General features: G+C 45.1%; 1 protein-coding gene across 2 annotated transcripts in view; it reads right to left on the bottom strand.

Annotated features, from left to right (window-relative positions):
* Positions 1-17,678, bottom strand: part of LOC110533619 (protein FAM222B) — a 60,296-nt gene that overhangs the window by 11,155 nt on the left and 31,463 nt on the right. For both annotated transcript variants that reach the window (XM_021618019.2, XM_021618018.2), the window contains exon 2: positions 2,372-2,499. In XM_021618019.2, the coding sequence (XP_021473694.2) occupies positions 2,372-2,453 (82 nt within the window). In that variant the 5' untranslated portion in view covers positions 2,454-2,499. The remainder of the gene's footprint in view (positions 1-2,371; positions 2,500-17,678) is intronic.

Raw genomic sequence — 17,678 nt, 5'->3', positions numbered from 1 at the left:
TCAATCACTCCAGTGTTAACGCTAAATTGTAATTATTTCGCTTCTTTTGCCTATTGCCTTCCCTCCCTACTCTTCTATATTTGCACACACTGTACATAGATTTTTCTATATAGTGTTATTGACTGTACATTTGTTTATGTGTAACTCTGTGTTGTTGTTTATGTCGCACTGCTTTGCTTTATCTTGGCCATGTCGCAGTTGTAAATGAGGACTTGTTCTCAACTGGCCTACCTGGTTAAATAAAGGTGAAATAAAATAAAATAAATAAAAACTGTAAAGGTCAGTCTAGAGCCCTGCTGCTAATTGAATGGAACTGTGCATTAATTGACAAATAAAATGTCTCTTTAAAGCGAAATGGGTCAAATATTATGATATAACTTTTTGTTCATACCGCCCTGCTCTACTCTACACCTTAGTTCATTTCAATAAGAATTTCTCAAGATACTGAATACATATTCCCCTTAACACTGATGACACTCCTCACCTTGGGGGTAAAAATTTTCAGTCCAAAATGTCTCTTCAGTGTCACAATGTAAAAAATTATGTCAGAGAGAAAATGTAGACAGCCTGGAGATTGATGGCCTGTTACATCACTAAAGAACTCTTGTTAGACCCTGTGGCTCCGCGTGACCAACCAGGGCCCTGTAGACGGGACCCTGTGGGTCTGTGTGACCAACCAGGGCGCTGACAGGACCCTGTCGCTCTGAGGCCAACCAGGGCACTGTAGCTCTGTGAGACCAACCAGGGCACTGTGGCTCTGTGAGAGAACACATATTTATCAGTTGTTATTTGAAAGGGGTGGTCTGAAGAAAGAATAAAACATATTGAAATATCTCAGTTGGATTTTGATGTAAAAACGCCTTCCTTATTATCAAGCCTAGCAGATGAAAAGGAGGGGGATTCAATTCCACATCCCCTTCAGAATAGCTCCAAATCAACAAAATGGATCACACCAGACTATCAGGGAGAAAAACAAATCCAACTTTTACTTTCAGCCCTTCTGCGAGTCACAGAACACAGCAGCAGTGGAGCAGGTGACAGATACATTTTTTGAATTTTCTGAGTGGACCTTTTCAGAACCAAGCTCGTTCCACTGTACTCTGTCACATGACTTCCTGCCAGAGTAGAGGGAACAAAACAACATGGCGGACGTTGGCACCTAACGAGACACCCCCTCGCTCGGCACTGCTGTGCTCTTGGGGGTAGGCTGATTACAGTGATTCTTCCAATTAGTCTTGATGAGCCATAGTGACGGAGAAAGACAGACAGCGTTTTATAACACACCAAACTGCTGCAGAACTAGGTCAGACTGGGGCTGAGAGAGAAAGAAATTCCTCCAAGTATGAGGGGACATTCTCTAGAAATCTCTGTGCCTCAGGGAGATGTGTGAATCTAAAGCTGGTCTGTTGGGGTGGCTATACCCTGGCTGGGTGGGTCTGATCAATAATGTACATGACTGATTCAGAGGGGTTGTGTTAAATGTGGAAGACACATTTCAGTTGAATGCATTTAGTTATACAACTAACTAGGTATCCCCCTCCCTTTATGATGTCATCTACGAGTTTCTGGATAGGAGATTTGAGAAGCTTTCTACAGGACCAAAAAGACTGGGAAAGACATGCATGTGTGTCTATTGTTCAACACAACATGTATGTCCTGTTATTCATTTTAGGTGGTTCATGTTTGGCACTGTAACCGTTATTTGATAGTAAACTATAGGAATCTATGGAGTGAATCCAATAACGCCAAACACCGAAACGATATACAACTATTGACTGACGCCTAATAATCCATATGGTGTATGTGTATATCAGAGGTATGTGACATGTCCAGAGCCTCACCCCAGGGGAAGTGGGGGAGAGAGGGAGGGGTGGGGTTTTGTGGTGTCACATGTGGAGACAGGTGAGACTGTGAGAGAAGGGCATGTTGTTCACACACAAACATCCTGCTCAGTGTGCTGGTGGCTGGCTGTTGACTGGATGTTGACTGGCTGCCTGGTCCGCCTCGTTTCTCATCCTAACGAGATTGACTTCCTTATTATCACCGAAATGCATCCCTGTGGGAGACAGGTCTTTAGGGGGAGGACAGGAAGGACGTGCTGGAGAGGGGGGAAGGGGGGCGAGCGCACGTTCTCTAGCAAGTTATTAGTACAGGCTCATCCCCTGACTTCTCCCTGAATTGTGATCCTATTGTATTGGAGCACAACACTCTCTTTCTTTCTCGGTCATCTCTTTTGGTTTTGACACAAGGCTGTTAGAGAGAACCAGGTCAGCACCCAGCAGCTCTGTTCATCTGATGTGGGGTGGGTGGACAGAAGGATTTTAGCAACCTGGTGTGTGTGTGTGTAGGAGAGTAGAGTACAGACACTTACATTTCTGAAGTCCAGTGTTCATCTGCGTGTGTGAGAGAAGCTGGAGGGAGAGGTCACCTGGCCCTGGCAGACAGGCCAGCATTTCACACAGACACTAATGCAACATGGGACACTGGGTCCTCCTCACACTACAGGGGGAGAGAGAGGAGGGGGGGGAGAGAGAGGAGGGGAGGGAGGGAGGGGGTCAGAAATCAGACATAACTGCAGGTCCACATATACTACATGGAGATAATACAGTAATAGTATAGAGCAGCACAGGGATGGCTAATACAACCCTCAGTTGTGAATCACTTCAATTATAACATCAAACAGCTAGTGGTACAACATGGGGCAGATTCTGTCAATATGCATAGGCAGGATGAAAATTACTCAGTCACACCCCCCCTTGTGTTGGTCAGGTGATACGACCCTGCTGCTACCTGTGCATTGACTCTACAAGACCTTAGCAGGAGGAATTAATTACCCTTATATGAGTGTGTGTGTGTGTGTGTGTGTGTGTGTGTGTGTGTATGTGTGTGTGTGTTGCACTCCACTCAAAGAAGCCACTCCAGAGAGCAGTAGCAGAAACATGGCAGTAAGTACCACATCAATCCTACGGTCCCCAACCAGGTCCCAGGAGGCTAGCGCTACAACATGTGTAGTGGTACATTTAGGGGACGTCAAACAAAGTACAGTAATAGAGACCAAACCGTATGAAAAATAAAAAATAATAAGGTACTTTAAATAGTGAGAAGCTGTGTGTGAGAGAGGTTGCCACTGAGTAACAATCAGAGGTAACAGCAGCAGTAGAGAGAGAACAGCTTTAATTGCAGTCTGCTTCACTTACAGTATTCAAAATACCACAGATGCTTGCTTAATCAGCATGGAAGGTCAGTCAGGGAGTAAATTAAGTCGACAGAGTGCGTTGCCCCGTGCCCTTCTCCTTTACTGCCGCGTGGCATCAGAATAAACACCGGAGCACAGACAAAAACCACACACACACACACACACACACACACTGCGTTGTTATGAGGGAGGCAATTACCCACCAACAACCTTGGCACGGCCGTCTGCCGCAGGGTGGCGGCTTAAAAGCGCCTGTCCCCCGTAGAGGGGGGAGAGAGAGGGGAAGGGAGAGGAGGGGGTGAGATGAACTCTTTAAAAACACAGGCGCTGAAAAAGGTCAGGATGACAGCTCTTTTAAATCCTCCCAGCAAGGGGAAAGAAAACAAGCCTTAATGAAGCTGGCAGTTACACAGAGAGAGATACCCGAGACGGAGCTGTCTGTGCTGCACCTTGGGGTCTGGGTGGGGAGGTATGGGGTCGGAGGGGGGCTGGAAGTGACAGGGAGGTTGGCTGGGCGGGGGTGGCATAGGGAGGACAGTTGGGGCCTGTGGAAGGGTGGCTATGGGAGGAATGATGGGGGGAGTGGGCGGTAGGAGTGCTCTCTCTCTCTTACTAGCACACAGATCTAAGGATTTGTTGCTGTTTTGTTCTGTGCGGCCAGGGTGATGCGGCGGATTTCAGTGCCGGTCTTAAAGCCGCAAGGGAGATTTTCAGCTTTTTCTCTCTCAATTCATCTTAGTGCCAATGTTTCTCAACAAGGATAGCAAGAATGTTTTCAAGAACACAAAGGCATTGGGGTGGAGGTAGTCAACCTCACATCAAATGCAAACGGGTAGAATATAGACGAGGAAGGGAGGGTTACCAGTCAAAGCAAGATCCCAATTTTCGATTGGTTTGTTTTATACACACCCAGAGGCATCTACCACAAACACACACAATCATCCTCCCCCACAGCGCCCCTGAATGTCAGAAAACTGGGGAGCGCAGCAGCAAAGGTCAGCCTACGGTAATGCTCCAGCTGACACTCTGCTTTAGAGTGGTAGAGAGACAACAGCAAGAGATGATGAAACCAGACAGACAGACGGGGCCCTGGCCTAACAGCCACCCAGTCACTATGATACATCCACTTCAAACACACATCAGACAGAAAATAAAACACAGGCTCTTTCAACAATACACTCAGACAGTGCAGTAAGACTCTCTCTAGCACCGCTATGAAAGATCAGATGCTGCAGCAGTGCTGTGTGTGTGGCTTCTGCTACTCCAACCGATTCGTAATTGCCCACAGGGTAAAACCCAGGTGGGTTAGATTGGTATGATGTGGACTTTACTCTGCAGTGACCCAGGCAGGCACCTGTATATCCAGTTGATTACAATCCTTACTGGTCTTGCGCGTGAAGTATGTTTGTGGAGCCATGGCTCAGCCAGGGGAGTTAAGCCAGGTGTCTAACACTGACTGACCCAGACACCCCTTGTGCCTTCATCATGGCATTAGAGACCCCATGACGATGCAGTCTCCACCACAACTCATATACATCTATAATAGTATCCTAATCATTGGGTGAGCCTCTTTTTATAAGAGTGAAGTGATAAGAGATAAAAGCTAACTTTCCTCCATTTCTCAGGGGCAGAACAACTCTCCCATCTGTGGAGAAAAAACAGTGTGAGGGTGGAAGAGGAGATGGCCATTTATAAAATGACACCAGCCAGCTATAAATCATGCCTCTGATTGCTTTGGTCAATACCTCCCCACGTCAGGGCAATCTGCCTTGGTTACACATTCAGGAGGAAGCATAGGAAATGTACAATAGGGCAAATTTCAGAGAAAAACAACCCAATACTTTAGGGGCTGAAAGAGACCGGGGTTCAACTGTAGTGTAGCCTATGGAAGGGGATAACTAGTGCATGCAAGTGTGTGTATGTGTATGCGTGAGTGTGTGATGTGGTGTGTGAGGTGTATAAGTATGAGGCGTGTGGGTATGAGGTGTGTGCGCGTGAAAATTAAGAGTTCTGCATCAAAATAAGCAACTCATTAGAAAAGATGCTTCCGAAAAATGCCACCGTGTTACAAAAACAAGGTGAGAAGAAAACCCTGTATGGTTGGTTGGTTGCATTAACAGCTAGTCCTTAGCAGTCTTTCCCAATTAAAGGCGAAAGCAATTAAGAAAGCTAAGCCTTTGTGTTGTTCCATTGTTTGTGATAATGGCTGAGGGAGAAGGAGAGGAGAAAGCAGAGCAGGCTGTGTGCTGCTGTTATCTAATTGCGTTTACCCTGAGGTTATAGTGTCCATAATAGAGCCAATGAATAATCTTGTTGGGAGAAATGCATTGTATCCTTAGCATGAAATAACTTTTCTTTTGCGAGTGAGGAGAGCTGAATGCTGGGGGAAAAGAAAGAGAAAAAAAATAGCTTTTTACCCCTGAATTCCGAACCAGAACATTCTAAATGAAAAAAGACCTCGCCTGCTCTTGTGTATGTTACTCAGAACTGACTGTTCACATCAGTGTGGCCTTCATTAGCCCATCTGGGTTGTACAAACAGTAAGGGCGGAACAGGATTTAATGAAACAGTGCTGCTGCTAGCCCAGGGCCCACAGGCATGTACGCCAGTGCTGTTCTGTTCCACTGTGTGTGTGTGTGTGTGTGTGTGTGTTCGACATTCTCAAACAAAAGAGTTCCTGATGACTGTAGCAGATCCTGAGGTGTTTAGTCCTGGTCTGGGCTGACTGACATTTATATTTTTCAACCATAGAGATGCCAGCCCTCATCAATCTGGAATGTTATTTGCAACTAAAGAGAATGTATGTGTACTTAAATGAGTGAGGGAGGGGAGAGAGATACAGTGAGAAAGGAGAGAGAGAGTCTCAGTATGGTAATGTTTCCAAACAGGCAACACAAAAGGTGTCAAAAATCAAACTGTCAAACAAGGAAATTGCATTGGTGGTGTTAACTGAGAGCGAGCTACTCCGAGCTGAGGGGGAGGGGGGAGTAACAGATTAACTGACACTTCTCTAATTAAAGGTGAGGGGGGGGGGGGGGGGGGGTGGAGGAGAGGAAGAGGAGCAGCAGCCCGCCAGTGAGCCAGACAGACAGCCTCCACCTAAAATAGTGCTCAGTCCGCAATTGGATACTCTCGGACTGTCCGAGTGTCACAGAGGAAAAGTCTGTTTTACAGTTAGCAGAAGCTCTTAACAGGATGAGATGTCATGACACGAAAGGGAGGGGGGACAAAATGTATGATCCCTCATCACCCCATTGGCCTCATCTTCACATTGTGTCAGTCTTTAACATCAGTGGCTCTCATCTTTAGCCTGAATGAGAGCCTCTGGGCCTGCCCCTAGCCAGTCAGCCAACAGAGTACTGACTGGATCCTCATCCAGGCTGGTCACTAGAAACAGACGGTGATTTTGGACATCTGAAAAGATCCTGAGAACGTCGATATATGACTTCCTCTGCACTTGAAAAAAAATGTTGCACTACGGCAAACCATTGTGCTACAGCAGACCACAATGCTCTAGCAAGCCACAATGCTCTAGCAAGCCGTGAGAATACTATGAACACTGATGACACCTAGAGCGCCATTTTTTATTATTTTGTTTTAAGCCTTCCCCAAACCATAGCTCTAACCACTCAGAATGAAGGGCTAAACTGTTAACCATTTGAGTTGTTTCTGTTTTAACCCTGTAACCAAGAGGAATTAACCTAGTAATCACATGGAATTAATGCATCAAAAAGACAGATATTCATCCATAATACATTGAATTTCGAAGGGAAACGATGAGATCTTGTTGCGTCATCTAGCTGGGGGTGTGTCTGAAATGGCACACTGTCTCCTATTGGCCCTGGTCAAAACTAGTGTACTATATTGGGAATAGGCGGCCATTTCAGACACATGTGGACTGGTAGAGTGAGTGACTATGAGTCAGGAGATATGACCTGGTGGTGTCCTGACCTGATCACATCCCGAGGCTATAGTCATTATTACACACACCCACTGAAGGGCTGAAAGGAATGAGCGTGGGCCAGTAAGCCATGGACAGTCTAGTCCAGCCACTGGCTATTTCACCACAACTCTAGTCTAGGGTACTCACTGTAAGGAGCACTCATGGCTCCTTGATGTGGGAGGTGAGAGACTGGAGTGTGTGTGTCTGTGTGTCCATGCTCAAAGTTAAGGCACTAGTCTGAAGAAGCCGACAGAGGTGCATGCATTGCATGCTGGCCCGGAATACCAATTTCCCTGGTCCCTTCCACTAGTGTCATTTGACGGATGTGTTTACACCAGATGTAAAATGTGTGGACGGCGCTGCCAAAACAGAGCAGATCCAAACTGAAGGATGCCTGGCTACTTCTTTATTTACCCATCTATCTACTCTACATCCATCCACAGAGCAGACCGAGGGATGGAGAGGACATGCCTCAGTGAGGGGAAAACCAACCGCTTCCGGAGATGTGACAATCTAAAAACGAACTAACGAGAAATCCCAATGGTTGACATGCATTAAAAACCACAGCAAGATCTCTGGGCAGCGCCCCAGCGCTGTAGGTTTTTAAACACACCATCTAAAAGCTCTACCTTTGATTTAGTCACACTCTAAATACACCTGGCGCTAAATCTGATTAAACACTCAGTTGCTTGCCTTTCAAATTAATCAGCCAGGGGAGTTTTATAAAAACAGCAGTGGCAAGGATATGTGGCGGCCATTACTCTTCCTGCTCTGCAATTAACAGAGTAGCACTTGGCAGGGTTTGGAGCGGAGTATGTGAGTGGAGTTGAGCGGTTGGAAATTCCCCTCATCGCTCAGGGAGAGTTCTTTCCCCCACTCCAAATTCAATCCATACATTTTCTGTTTAAAAGGAACATTTAAACAAACACTCCATGTACTTTTGTGACTATGTACTATTTGGTTTTGACGTAGGTTATTGTAAGCGCTCAACAGTTCAACAACTTGTCGTGGGCTATTAAACAAGGACCTACCTGATAAGAATCTGGTGTGTTAAAAAACAAATGGCTTTTTCTCTAATTTATTGATGATCAGATACTTCAGTTGTAAGTCTTGCTGTTGTGCAATTACAAACTTATACTCCTCTTTTTTTTTTTAACAACAGCCAACATAGAAATCAAAATGTCTCCGGTGCTGTTGCATGGGCTCATTCGTTGTCTTGCCATCAATTACACAGATTGTAACACCAAGCTGGGACACCCCCAATGGAGCGGGAGAGAAGGCCAACTGCAGACATTTTTTAAATCTGCTCCATGATTAAACCAAATTACGGACACTCCGCTCCTCGCTTAAACCGAATTACAGACGCTCCGCTCCACGCTTAAACCGAATTACGGACGCTCCGCTCCTCGCTTAAACCGAATTACAGATGCTCCGCTCCTCGCTTAAACCGAATTACAGACGCTCCGCTCCACGCTTAAACGGAATTACGGACGCTCCGCTCCACGCTTAAACGGAATTACGGACGCTCCGCTCCACGCTTAAACCGAGAGAGACTTGCATGCCACAGGAGAGGAGAGTCCCTACTCTACAGTATACCCTCTCAGGGGTAGGCTAACCACACTACAGCTCTGAGAAAGGCCTAGTTGTCCTCATACAAGAGCAACATTATCGCTTTTCTATCTTTCTAAATCCCATAGAGTTTTGCTCTTTATCAAAAGGAGACAACAATGCAGCCAGACAGTCACATGTTGAGTTGACTGACACCTATACCAAGCTATGTACTGTTTGCAACAGCACTACTGCAGATATAACGATTCTACATCTGCAGATAGCACATTGCAAAATTCAGGTCAAATTCACAGGTTTTCCAGAAATCCTAGTAGGTTTCCCAGATGTCCTGCATAATTCCTCCTGATTCCAGGAATCTTCAAAACTGGGATTTCTGGAAAACCTGGGAAAGTTACGGAACATTTTAGAACCCTATACATTGACGAGCCATACCACAGAAAAGAGGGAGGGAGTGAGTGCACAGGGTCAGCAGGGTGGGTTAATGTGAGAATCCTGCCTGGTGTCTGTGGGTTGTAAATCAGCAGGAGGCTGTGATGCCCCTGAAGGGACACTAAAGTTTCAGAAGCACTAATATTTCAGTCGTGGTGTGGGCCTGCCTCTGAGAAACATACCACACAGCCAGTTAGGCAAGGAATTACAGCTACGCCCAGGGTAAATTCTCAGCAATACCATGTTGAATGTGTGTGTGATTTACATTTAAGTAATTTAGCAGATGCTCTTATCCAGAGCGACTTACAGGAGCGAAATAGGGCTAAGTGCCTTGCTCAAGGGCACCAGCAGATTTTCCATCTACGTAGTAGGCTCGGGGAGTCGAACCAGCAACCTTTTGGTTACTTGCCCAACACTGTTAACCGCTAGGCTACCTGCCTGATATGCGAGTGAATGTGGCGTAAAATGTGTGCGTGCTGTGTAGCCTGATTCGAAATCGGTGTGTCTCTGCCTCAAAATGTGTGTGAGTAAGTCTAAAATAAGTGTTTGATTGAGTGCACAAGCAGGAGGAGAGATTAGAGGGGGCCAGATGCCAGCGTTTTGTGTTTTCTGACCTGTCAGACCTAGTGAAAAACTGTTTAATACCAGCCAGCACCTTCTCCCATGGCCCCAAAGATTGACCCAGCCCAAATGACTGTGCAGCCCAGCCTCTCCATTATGGTTAAGTCTCAAATGGGCTTGACTCAGTCTGTCCAAAAGGGCACCCTATTCCCTATATAGTGCACTCTCTTTGACCCAATGGGCCCTGGTCAAAGCTAGTGCACTTTATAGGGCATAGGGTTCCCTTTCAGACCCAGCATGAGTGTGTGTGGACAGAGCAGAGCTAATGCACAACAGCATTGTTCCAGGCCGGCTGGCGCAGCAGCATAGAGAAATTAAGATGGAGTGGCTTGATTTCATATGTGAGCAGGTGCATCCATTTTGTGCTGCTCTTCCCCCCCACCTCCTCTGCCTCTCACTCTGTCAGGCGCTTATCAGAAATTGGACACCCCAGTGACAAATTGAGCCTACGATTAAAGGGAGAAAGAGGAAAGCTTTTAAAGTGCTGCTGATTGGGATCCCAGGCTGCCTTCACGTAGGAATCAGAGATTGGGTGGTGTGTGTGCACACGTAGAACAGTGCCTCCTGACACCCCCCTCTCTCCAGGTGTTCCTACGGCTCACATTTCTGCTCCAAATGCTCAGCAAACAGATCCAAATCAATGCAGCTGTTCCTCGGACAGACGGACACACACACCCCTTGGCCAGCTGTAAGATGAGCCTTGAGCAGCATAATGACTCCCTGCATGACCAGTGTGATTTCCCATTCCCTCTGCAAGTGAGTCCGGGGTGTGTATGTAATGTAGCGGAACGTTCAGATGGAAATATGTTATGTAGAACAAACATGCCTCTATAAGTATAAGAAATAATGTAGTCTCTATGCATAACATTTCTAATTGAGGAGAGGTAGGAGGGGAGCAAAAGAGGGGACAGGAGGACTCGGGCATTAGCAGCCACAGCACCAGGGTGTCAGGCAGCTTGATGTAGGAGGAGGGTCAAAGGAGCTCCAGTAGTCTGAGCTGTGGGAAAGCTAAGGCCGTTAAATCATCCTAAAAGGACTTAACACACAAACCACGAGGCATGCAGGCAGGCAGGCAGGCAGGCAGGCAGGCAGGCAGGCAGCCACAGCACTGAGCAGAGGAACGCCGCCCTCAGCCTGGCTAGGACATTTATCCACAGTGCCATTAAACTATACTGACCTCACATAGCCTAAATACACACAGACACAGTCAGATATGCACACCAAAATGTGGTGAGAGGCCTGCCATGCCCTCCCTGTATGCCTGACCCTTTCCCCCTGTATGTAATGGATTTCCTGGTCGATACAACCCAAAAGGTGAAACAATTATATTTTCTGTCCATGTACAGCAGCAGGTAAGGTCAGCTCAATGGCAGCGCTGACATTCAGTCTGGGCCCCACAGAGGGCCAGAGCCTCTCACACAGGGCCTGTCTGGGATAAAAGAGATCATTCTCACTGGCCCAGAGTTTCTAAAGGTGTCGCCAGGAGCAGAGAGAGCAGCGCACATTTGGGATGTCATCTCCCCCTTCATCTCCTGTGTGTGTGTTTGTGTCTGCAGGCCACCCACCCAGACAGGTGCCATCCCCAGCCCCTGTCCAGCCAGCCGCTCTCTCAAAGGGGAGCCAGGCAAACACAGGGCCGGCATGGCAAACACAGGGCCGGCATGGCAAACACAGGGCCGGCATGGCAAACATCTCAACCCTGTGTTAGCCTGGGAACATCTGGCCCTCCCAGGCTCAGAGCGGCAGCCCCGGTCAAAGCATACCGCACTGTCCATCTATCCATCTGTCGAAAGCACACCACAGAGTCTGTCTGTCTCCTGCCACTCACTGGGAGAGGAGGGAGGGGATAGCGGGGAAGAAGCATGGTCTGCATGGCAAATACCTGATTGTAAAAAAACAGATGAATATTTATTGATATATTATTCTGAAAGAACTAGGCCTACGCCGGTTATGGTTATAAAGAGCAACACACGCACACAGATAGTCACACACACATTCTTGCATCATGCCCTCTCCAACTACCTAACTCACACAGCCACCTTTCCCCTAGCTGTCCGATGGTTAAAGACTGATGAGGCCTGCTCAAAGGTCTATGCAATTGAACCCAACATTAATGTACCCAGCAGCAAATTTTTCGCCATCGACCCACTTTCCTCTGCAATAAGGCTGGAGGCATCAATCAGGCTGAGATTGCAGACAGCAGACATGGGCTGAAGGAGGAGGGGACTTTGGATGGAGCAGATTAATGATGAATGGATCTCAGATATGGCTTGGCTAGAACCGCCCAGACCCGACCAGGGCGTCTCAGAGGACATATGACCTTTAACAAAGTCGACATGAAGTGAACACCACCACCACACAAACGACATAATATTAATTAGCCTTATATAGGCCTACAGCAGGCATCTTCAACCTTTTCTTGCCCAGGGACCAACTCTCAGGCAAACCGGCGACCCCCATCATGTTAGTACATCTTGTCTTATCGTCAGGTGAATGATAATGGCAAGGAGAAGTAATCAACATTTTAAAATGAATAGATTTGGTAGTTTTCATTATTTCCACCTCCCCACCGTATAATTAGAAGAGGAAGTGTAAACAAACAGTCTATTAGCTGGAAAGTTAACTCCAAACACATTCGCTAAGAGCAGTTGTTTAGCTGGTTACACAAAGGTTAGCCATGTGTTGGTAAAATTGTACGTCCATGTCAAAAAAGCTTACCAGCAGCACCTGCCTCACTGGTGGCTTATTCGCGGGTGCTTTTTCAAAGCCTATGTCAGACACTCCACTGTGTGTAATTGGCTCCAATGAGTGTCATTTGGTAGAGTTGAGAAATAAAGTTTACATAATTAGAAATAAGATATTCTCCGTTTTCTACTGTAGGTATGCAATTCAAAATGTTTTTATTCTGTTGTTGCAAGCGATATTCATAAAACTTTGGAATTTGTTAAATATATTTTTGCAGAACCCCTGCAATACATGGGGGCACAGACCTCCGGACGAATACCCCTGGCCTACAGGACAGTGTGTACAAGGCTTCTGTAAAGTCAATCTGCCTCAGTCGTCATGAACACCATCTGACCTGGCACTAATACACACCAGATTATACAGGACTGTGTAAACCTATGCAAAGTCAATCTACTGATGCACAACTATTTAGCAAATATTAGACATGGCTTGCTCTAGCCATCCCATCACTATTACAGCTGCGCTGGCCTGGCCCTCTCTCCACCCTGAGACCTTCAAGAGGTCTGCTAGCCAGGGCCCTTTTGGATCTAAAGAGCAGATCCATTGGCCCCCCACACACTACACCGAGGTAGAGGGGGTAGAGAAATAGATGGGGGGGGGGGGGGGGGGGGGGAAGAGAGAGAGAGCTAGACAGATGGGATGGGTGGTACTGTGGGTAAATGTAAAATAATCCTCAGGGCAGGGTGTGGATGGTTGAGCGGTTATACCCTGTTCTGCTCCCTCTCTGTCACATGGGAGAGGCAGGCAGCAGGCAGTGATACAGGTGATTTAGTGAGGAGTGATTTAGCAGGGTGGCTTACACAGCCTGCTGGCCTTAGCAACAGACTAGACATCCATAAGAACCTATCTGTTCAGCTGGAGCACTGAATAATGGGGATGTCCAAACAGATGTCCAAACAGTAAAAATAAATAACAATAATAATAAAGTGTAAACTTAAATGATATAAAGTGTGTAGAAAAAATGAATGGAACAAACAACTAGCAACTAAGGGAGAATCAAAACTTCCCCAAATGATACATTCAGGAGTATTTTTGTCATGGCATGCGGCCCCAGATATAGTTTTAAATGTTTGAGTCACTCTGATAGGATAAGTCATGGCAAAATGTGTAGAATTGAAGGAAATATGCTTTAAAACTCAGAACATACCAATTATAGATGGAGTGAATGAAATGGAGTGACAAATACATAACAAATAAGTTCTTTAAAGAGGGTCTGCAATTAATAGCAATCTAATAGTTCCCCTAATTTCGGTTTGTGACACAAAACAAGCACTCAAGAGTACAGAGAATCGTTGTACCATCTAAACCGCTGTGAAATATATTTTATACAACCAAAAATATTGTATTTTCAGCTGGTGTACAAAACAGAAAGTAAAAGATGCAAAAAAACCTGAACCCTGGGCCTTTTGCCTTTATGTTTTTGTATTCATGTTTCTATGGTGATTCTTTTACATTAGTGAAAAAAAAAGAAAGTGTGTGTGTATATATATATATATATATGTATATATATATATATATATATATATATATATATATATATATATATAAAGATTTTAAAAAACTAAACTTAAGAACGGGAAGCATAGAAATAGCGCACATAGAAGGGATCTTCCACTTCTTATACTTGCTTTTGATGAGAATGATAGATTTCGATATGAATTTGGTTGGATCGCCCAAAAAGTTACATTTTGCAGCTTTAATCTGCATGCCTCATCTAAAAACAAGATAAAGTGCTGCTGGTATTCAAAAGCGATGGAGTGTTTTGTTTATGTGTTTGATTATCTTAGGAAGCAGTGAGGCCATGGCCCTTTGCTCTAAAAACCTGGCCCAGGCTGAGTTGAATGGGTTCAGCCCAGCACTTCACACAGCCAAGACTAATCCCAATAAATCCATAAAATGTTTAACTGTTTGATTAACCCCAAACATCAAATTGTACATTTCATGTATTAGTTAATCTAGCTGCAGTATGTGAGTGGTGATACAGTGTGTGAGTGGTGATAGTGTGTGAGTGTGAGAGAGAGCGTAAGTGAGTGAATGAGTGAGTGAGAAGCGGGCTGTAAAACAGTCCATTCGGGAGAAATGTGGAGAAGAAGCCAAAAGGACAGGTTTGTTGTTCAAGCTACTATTTGCCAAAATGCACATGCGAGAGTTCTTTCTAAACCGGCTGTCGCTAGCAAATAGCAATCAAAGTCCATTCCTTCAGAGAAGAAAAGAGCAGACACACTGGGTAGCAGTAGAAAGTCAGTCAACAGTCCCATCATGGTTTAGCTCATACATACCACAGTGGTATGACGCTTCCTGCTGGCTTCACGGGAGTAGTAGGGCATTTAAACCAGGCACTCCTCCATGAGTGGAAAGAAGGTTGCCAGAAATATTAACCCAGCTTCCTTTAACTTCTTGGTGACAAGGGGGCAGTATTGAGTAGCTTGGATGAATAAGGTGCCCAGTAAACTGCCTGCTACTCTGTCCCAGATGCTAATATATGCATATTATTAGTAGCATTGGATAGAAAACACTCTGAAGTTTCTAAAACTGTTTGAATGATGTCTGAGTATAACAGAACTCATATGGCAGGTGAAAACCTGAGAAGAATTCAACCAGGAAGTGGGAAATCTGAGGCTTGTAGTTTTTTTTAACTCAGACCCTATTGTAGATACAGTGGGATATTGGTTGTTGCACTTCTTAAGGCTTCCACTAGACGTCAACAGTCTTTAGAACGTTGTTTCAGGCTTCTACTGTGAAGTGGGACCGAATGAGAGAGGAATGAGCCGGGTGTCTGGCAGATTGCCACAGGCTCTGAGGCGCGGTCACGAGAGAGTTAGCTCTCGTTCCATTGCTTTTCTACAGACATAGGAATTCTCCGGTTGGAACATTATTGAAGATTTATGATAAAAACATCCCAAAGATTGATTCTATACTTAGTTTGACAAGTTTCTACGGGCTGTAACGGAACTTTTTGTCCAACGTTCGGCTGGACCTGAATGCGCTTTTGGATTTGTTTACCAAACGCCATAACAAAAGTAGCTATTTGGACATAAATTATGGACATTATCGAACAAAACAAACATTTATTGTGGAACTGCGATTCCTGGGAGTGCATTCTGATGAAGATCATCAAAGGTAAGTGAATATTTATAATGCTATTTCTGACTAATGTTGACTACCCAATATGGCAGATATATTTTTGGCTGTTTTGTTGTCTGAACGCCGTACCCAGATTATTGCATGGTTTGGTTTTTCCGTAAAGTTTTTTTGAAATATGACACAGCGGTTGCATTAAGGAAAAGTGTATCTCTAATTCCATGTATAACACTTGAATATCAACATTTATAATGAGTATTTCTGTAAATAGATGTGGCTCTCTGCACAATCCCTGCATGTTTTAGAACTACTGAACCAATGTAAAAATGAGATTTTTTTTATATAAATATGCACTTTATTGAACAAAACATACATGTATTGTGTAACATGAAGTCCTATGAGTGTCATCTGATGAAGATCAAAAGGTTAGTGATTAATTTTCTCTATTTGTGCTTTTTGTGACTCCTCTCTTTGGCTGGAGAAATGGCTGTGTTTTCCTGTGAGTTGGTGGTGACCTAACAATTGTTTGTGGTGCTTTCTCTGTAAAGCATTTTTTTTTAAATCAGACACTGTGGCTGGATTAACGAGAATTTCATCTTTAAAATGGTGTAAAATACTTGTATGCTTGAGGAGTTTTAATTATGAGATTTTTGTTGTTTTGAATTTGGTGCCCTGCACTTTCACTGGCTGTTGGCGAGGTGGGACGCTACGGTCCCACATATCCCAGAGAGGTTAATAGCACCTGACAAGAGGTTAAATCACACATTACAGGCAGCTAGGCTAAACTGAATTCTCACAGTAATTAGATCAGGAATATGACAGTCTTTTTCCCTTTCTGCGTTCACAATGCCGTTGATCAAAGCCCTAATGATTGTGTGAGTGGTGTGTGTGTGTGTGTGTGTTGGCTAAATCAAAATCTCCCTATAGGACAGGAGCCTGTCTAGCCTAATTTTTCGCTCTATATAAAAGTAAAAACAGACACACAGTGGAGTGGGACTATCAATGTTTGTCACAAAGCAGGCCTAACTAAAGACAACAAAATGTTAAGGAGAAAAATCTATGTATCAACTTCACACCGTGAAAATAAACTGGTGCAAGAGTTAGGCCTACTGTCAAAAACACAGAAGACAAACTTATCTTTTCACATATTTTTGTCTGATTTAGGACTGGGCCTGCACCATGTCTAACCTGTGTGTGTGTATAGCTCACACAATAATGGAGATGGATGAGAGGTGGTGGTGGACTGGTGGTGAGGGAGAGACAGCAATTGACATTTTGAATTTTCTTCGGTATAGCTGTGAAACACATCCCTGTGGAGTGAGACACTGCCTATCTGCTCTCCTCTATCCCTCCATCCCCGGTCGGCTGGTGGGGTTGGTGTAGCTAGGTTTCAGCAGCACCTGGTCCCTGATGGGGTGAGTGCAGGGGGCTATTTACTATTAATTACAGAAAGCTGACACGCCTGCCAACCCGTGCAACGAGACACTGGGACGTCAAATACAGGAAGACGGATGATTCCCTGTGACTGAGCACACACGCACAACTGAGCACACCATACACTCATTCAGGCTTGCACAAGCACTTTAAAACATGGCCCCGGCCTTTCAGATTCCAACCCCAGTGAGCCTCCATCTCAATCCACAGCATCCCGCTGCTGAATGATGTGAACGTACTTACTTCTTTTCTAGGGCCATTTTCTAAATGTGAGTAATACAAAAAGGTTGTGCAGTGGCCGCTATGCAGTTACATGATAAAAGTTTACATTTCTCTGCTCCAAGTCAAAGCTTCCTTTGTAAACAGCCCCCTTTGTGAGCAAATAGGCCACACATACACGGCGGAGGTAATGGACAATTTCATAACTCGCTCCAGAACTCAGCAGCCGCACACAAAGAAGGGAAATGGCAAGAGATATGTCAATCATTGATTGCTGAAAGATGTCAGACAAAAGGAGTCAAAACAACGTTACTGCCTTTTTTCCCCCCCGTGGCATGTTCTGTGTCACTCCACAACTCCAGCTCAGCCAACTCCTCACAATAAATGGGGTCACTGACAAGAGACTCTCTCACAAGAGGTCTGAACCCATCTTAACCATTT

The sequence above is a fragment of the Oncorhynchus mykiss genome, chromosome 10 (genome assembly GCF_013265735.2).
Source record: "Oncorhynchus mykiss isolate Arlee chromosome 10, USDA_OmykA_1.1, whole genome shotgun sequence".
NCBI lineage: Eukaryota > Metazoa > Chordata > Actinopteri > Salmoniformes > Salmonidae > Oncorhynchus > Oncorhynchus mykiss.
This window is presented reverse-complemented; position numbering and strand designations above follow the sequence as displayed.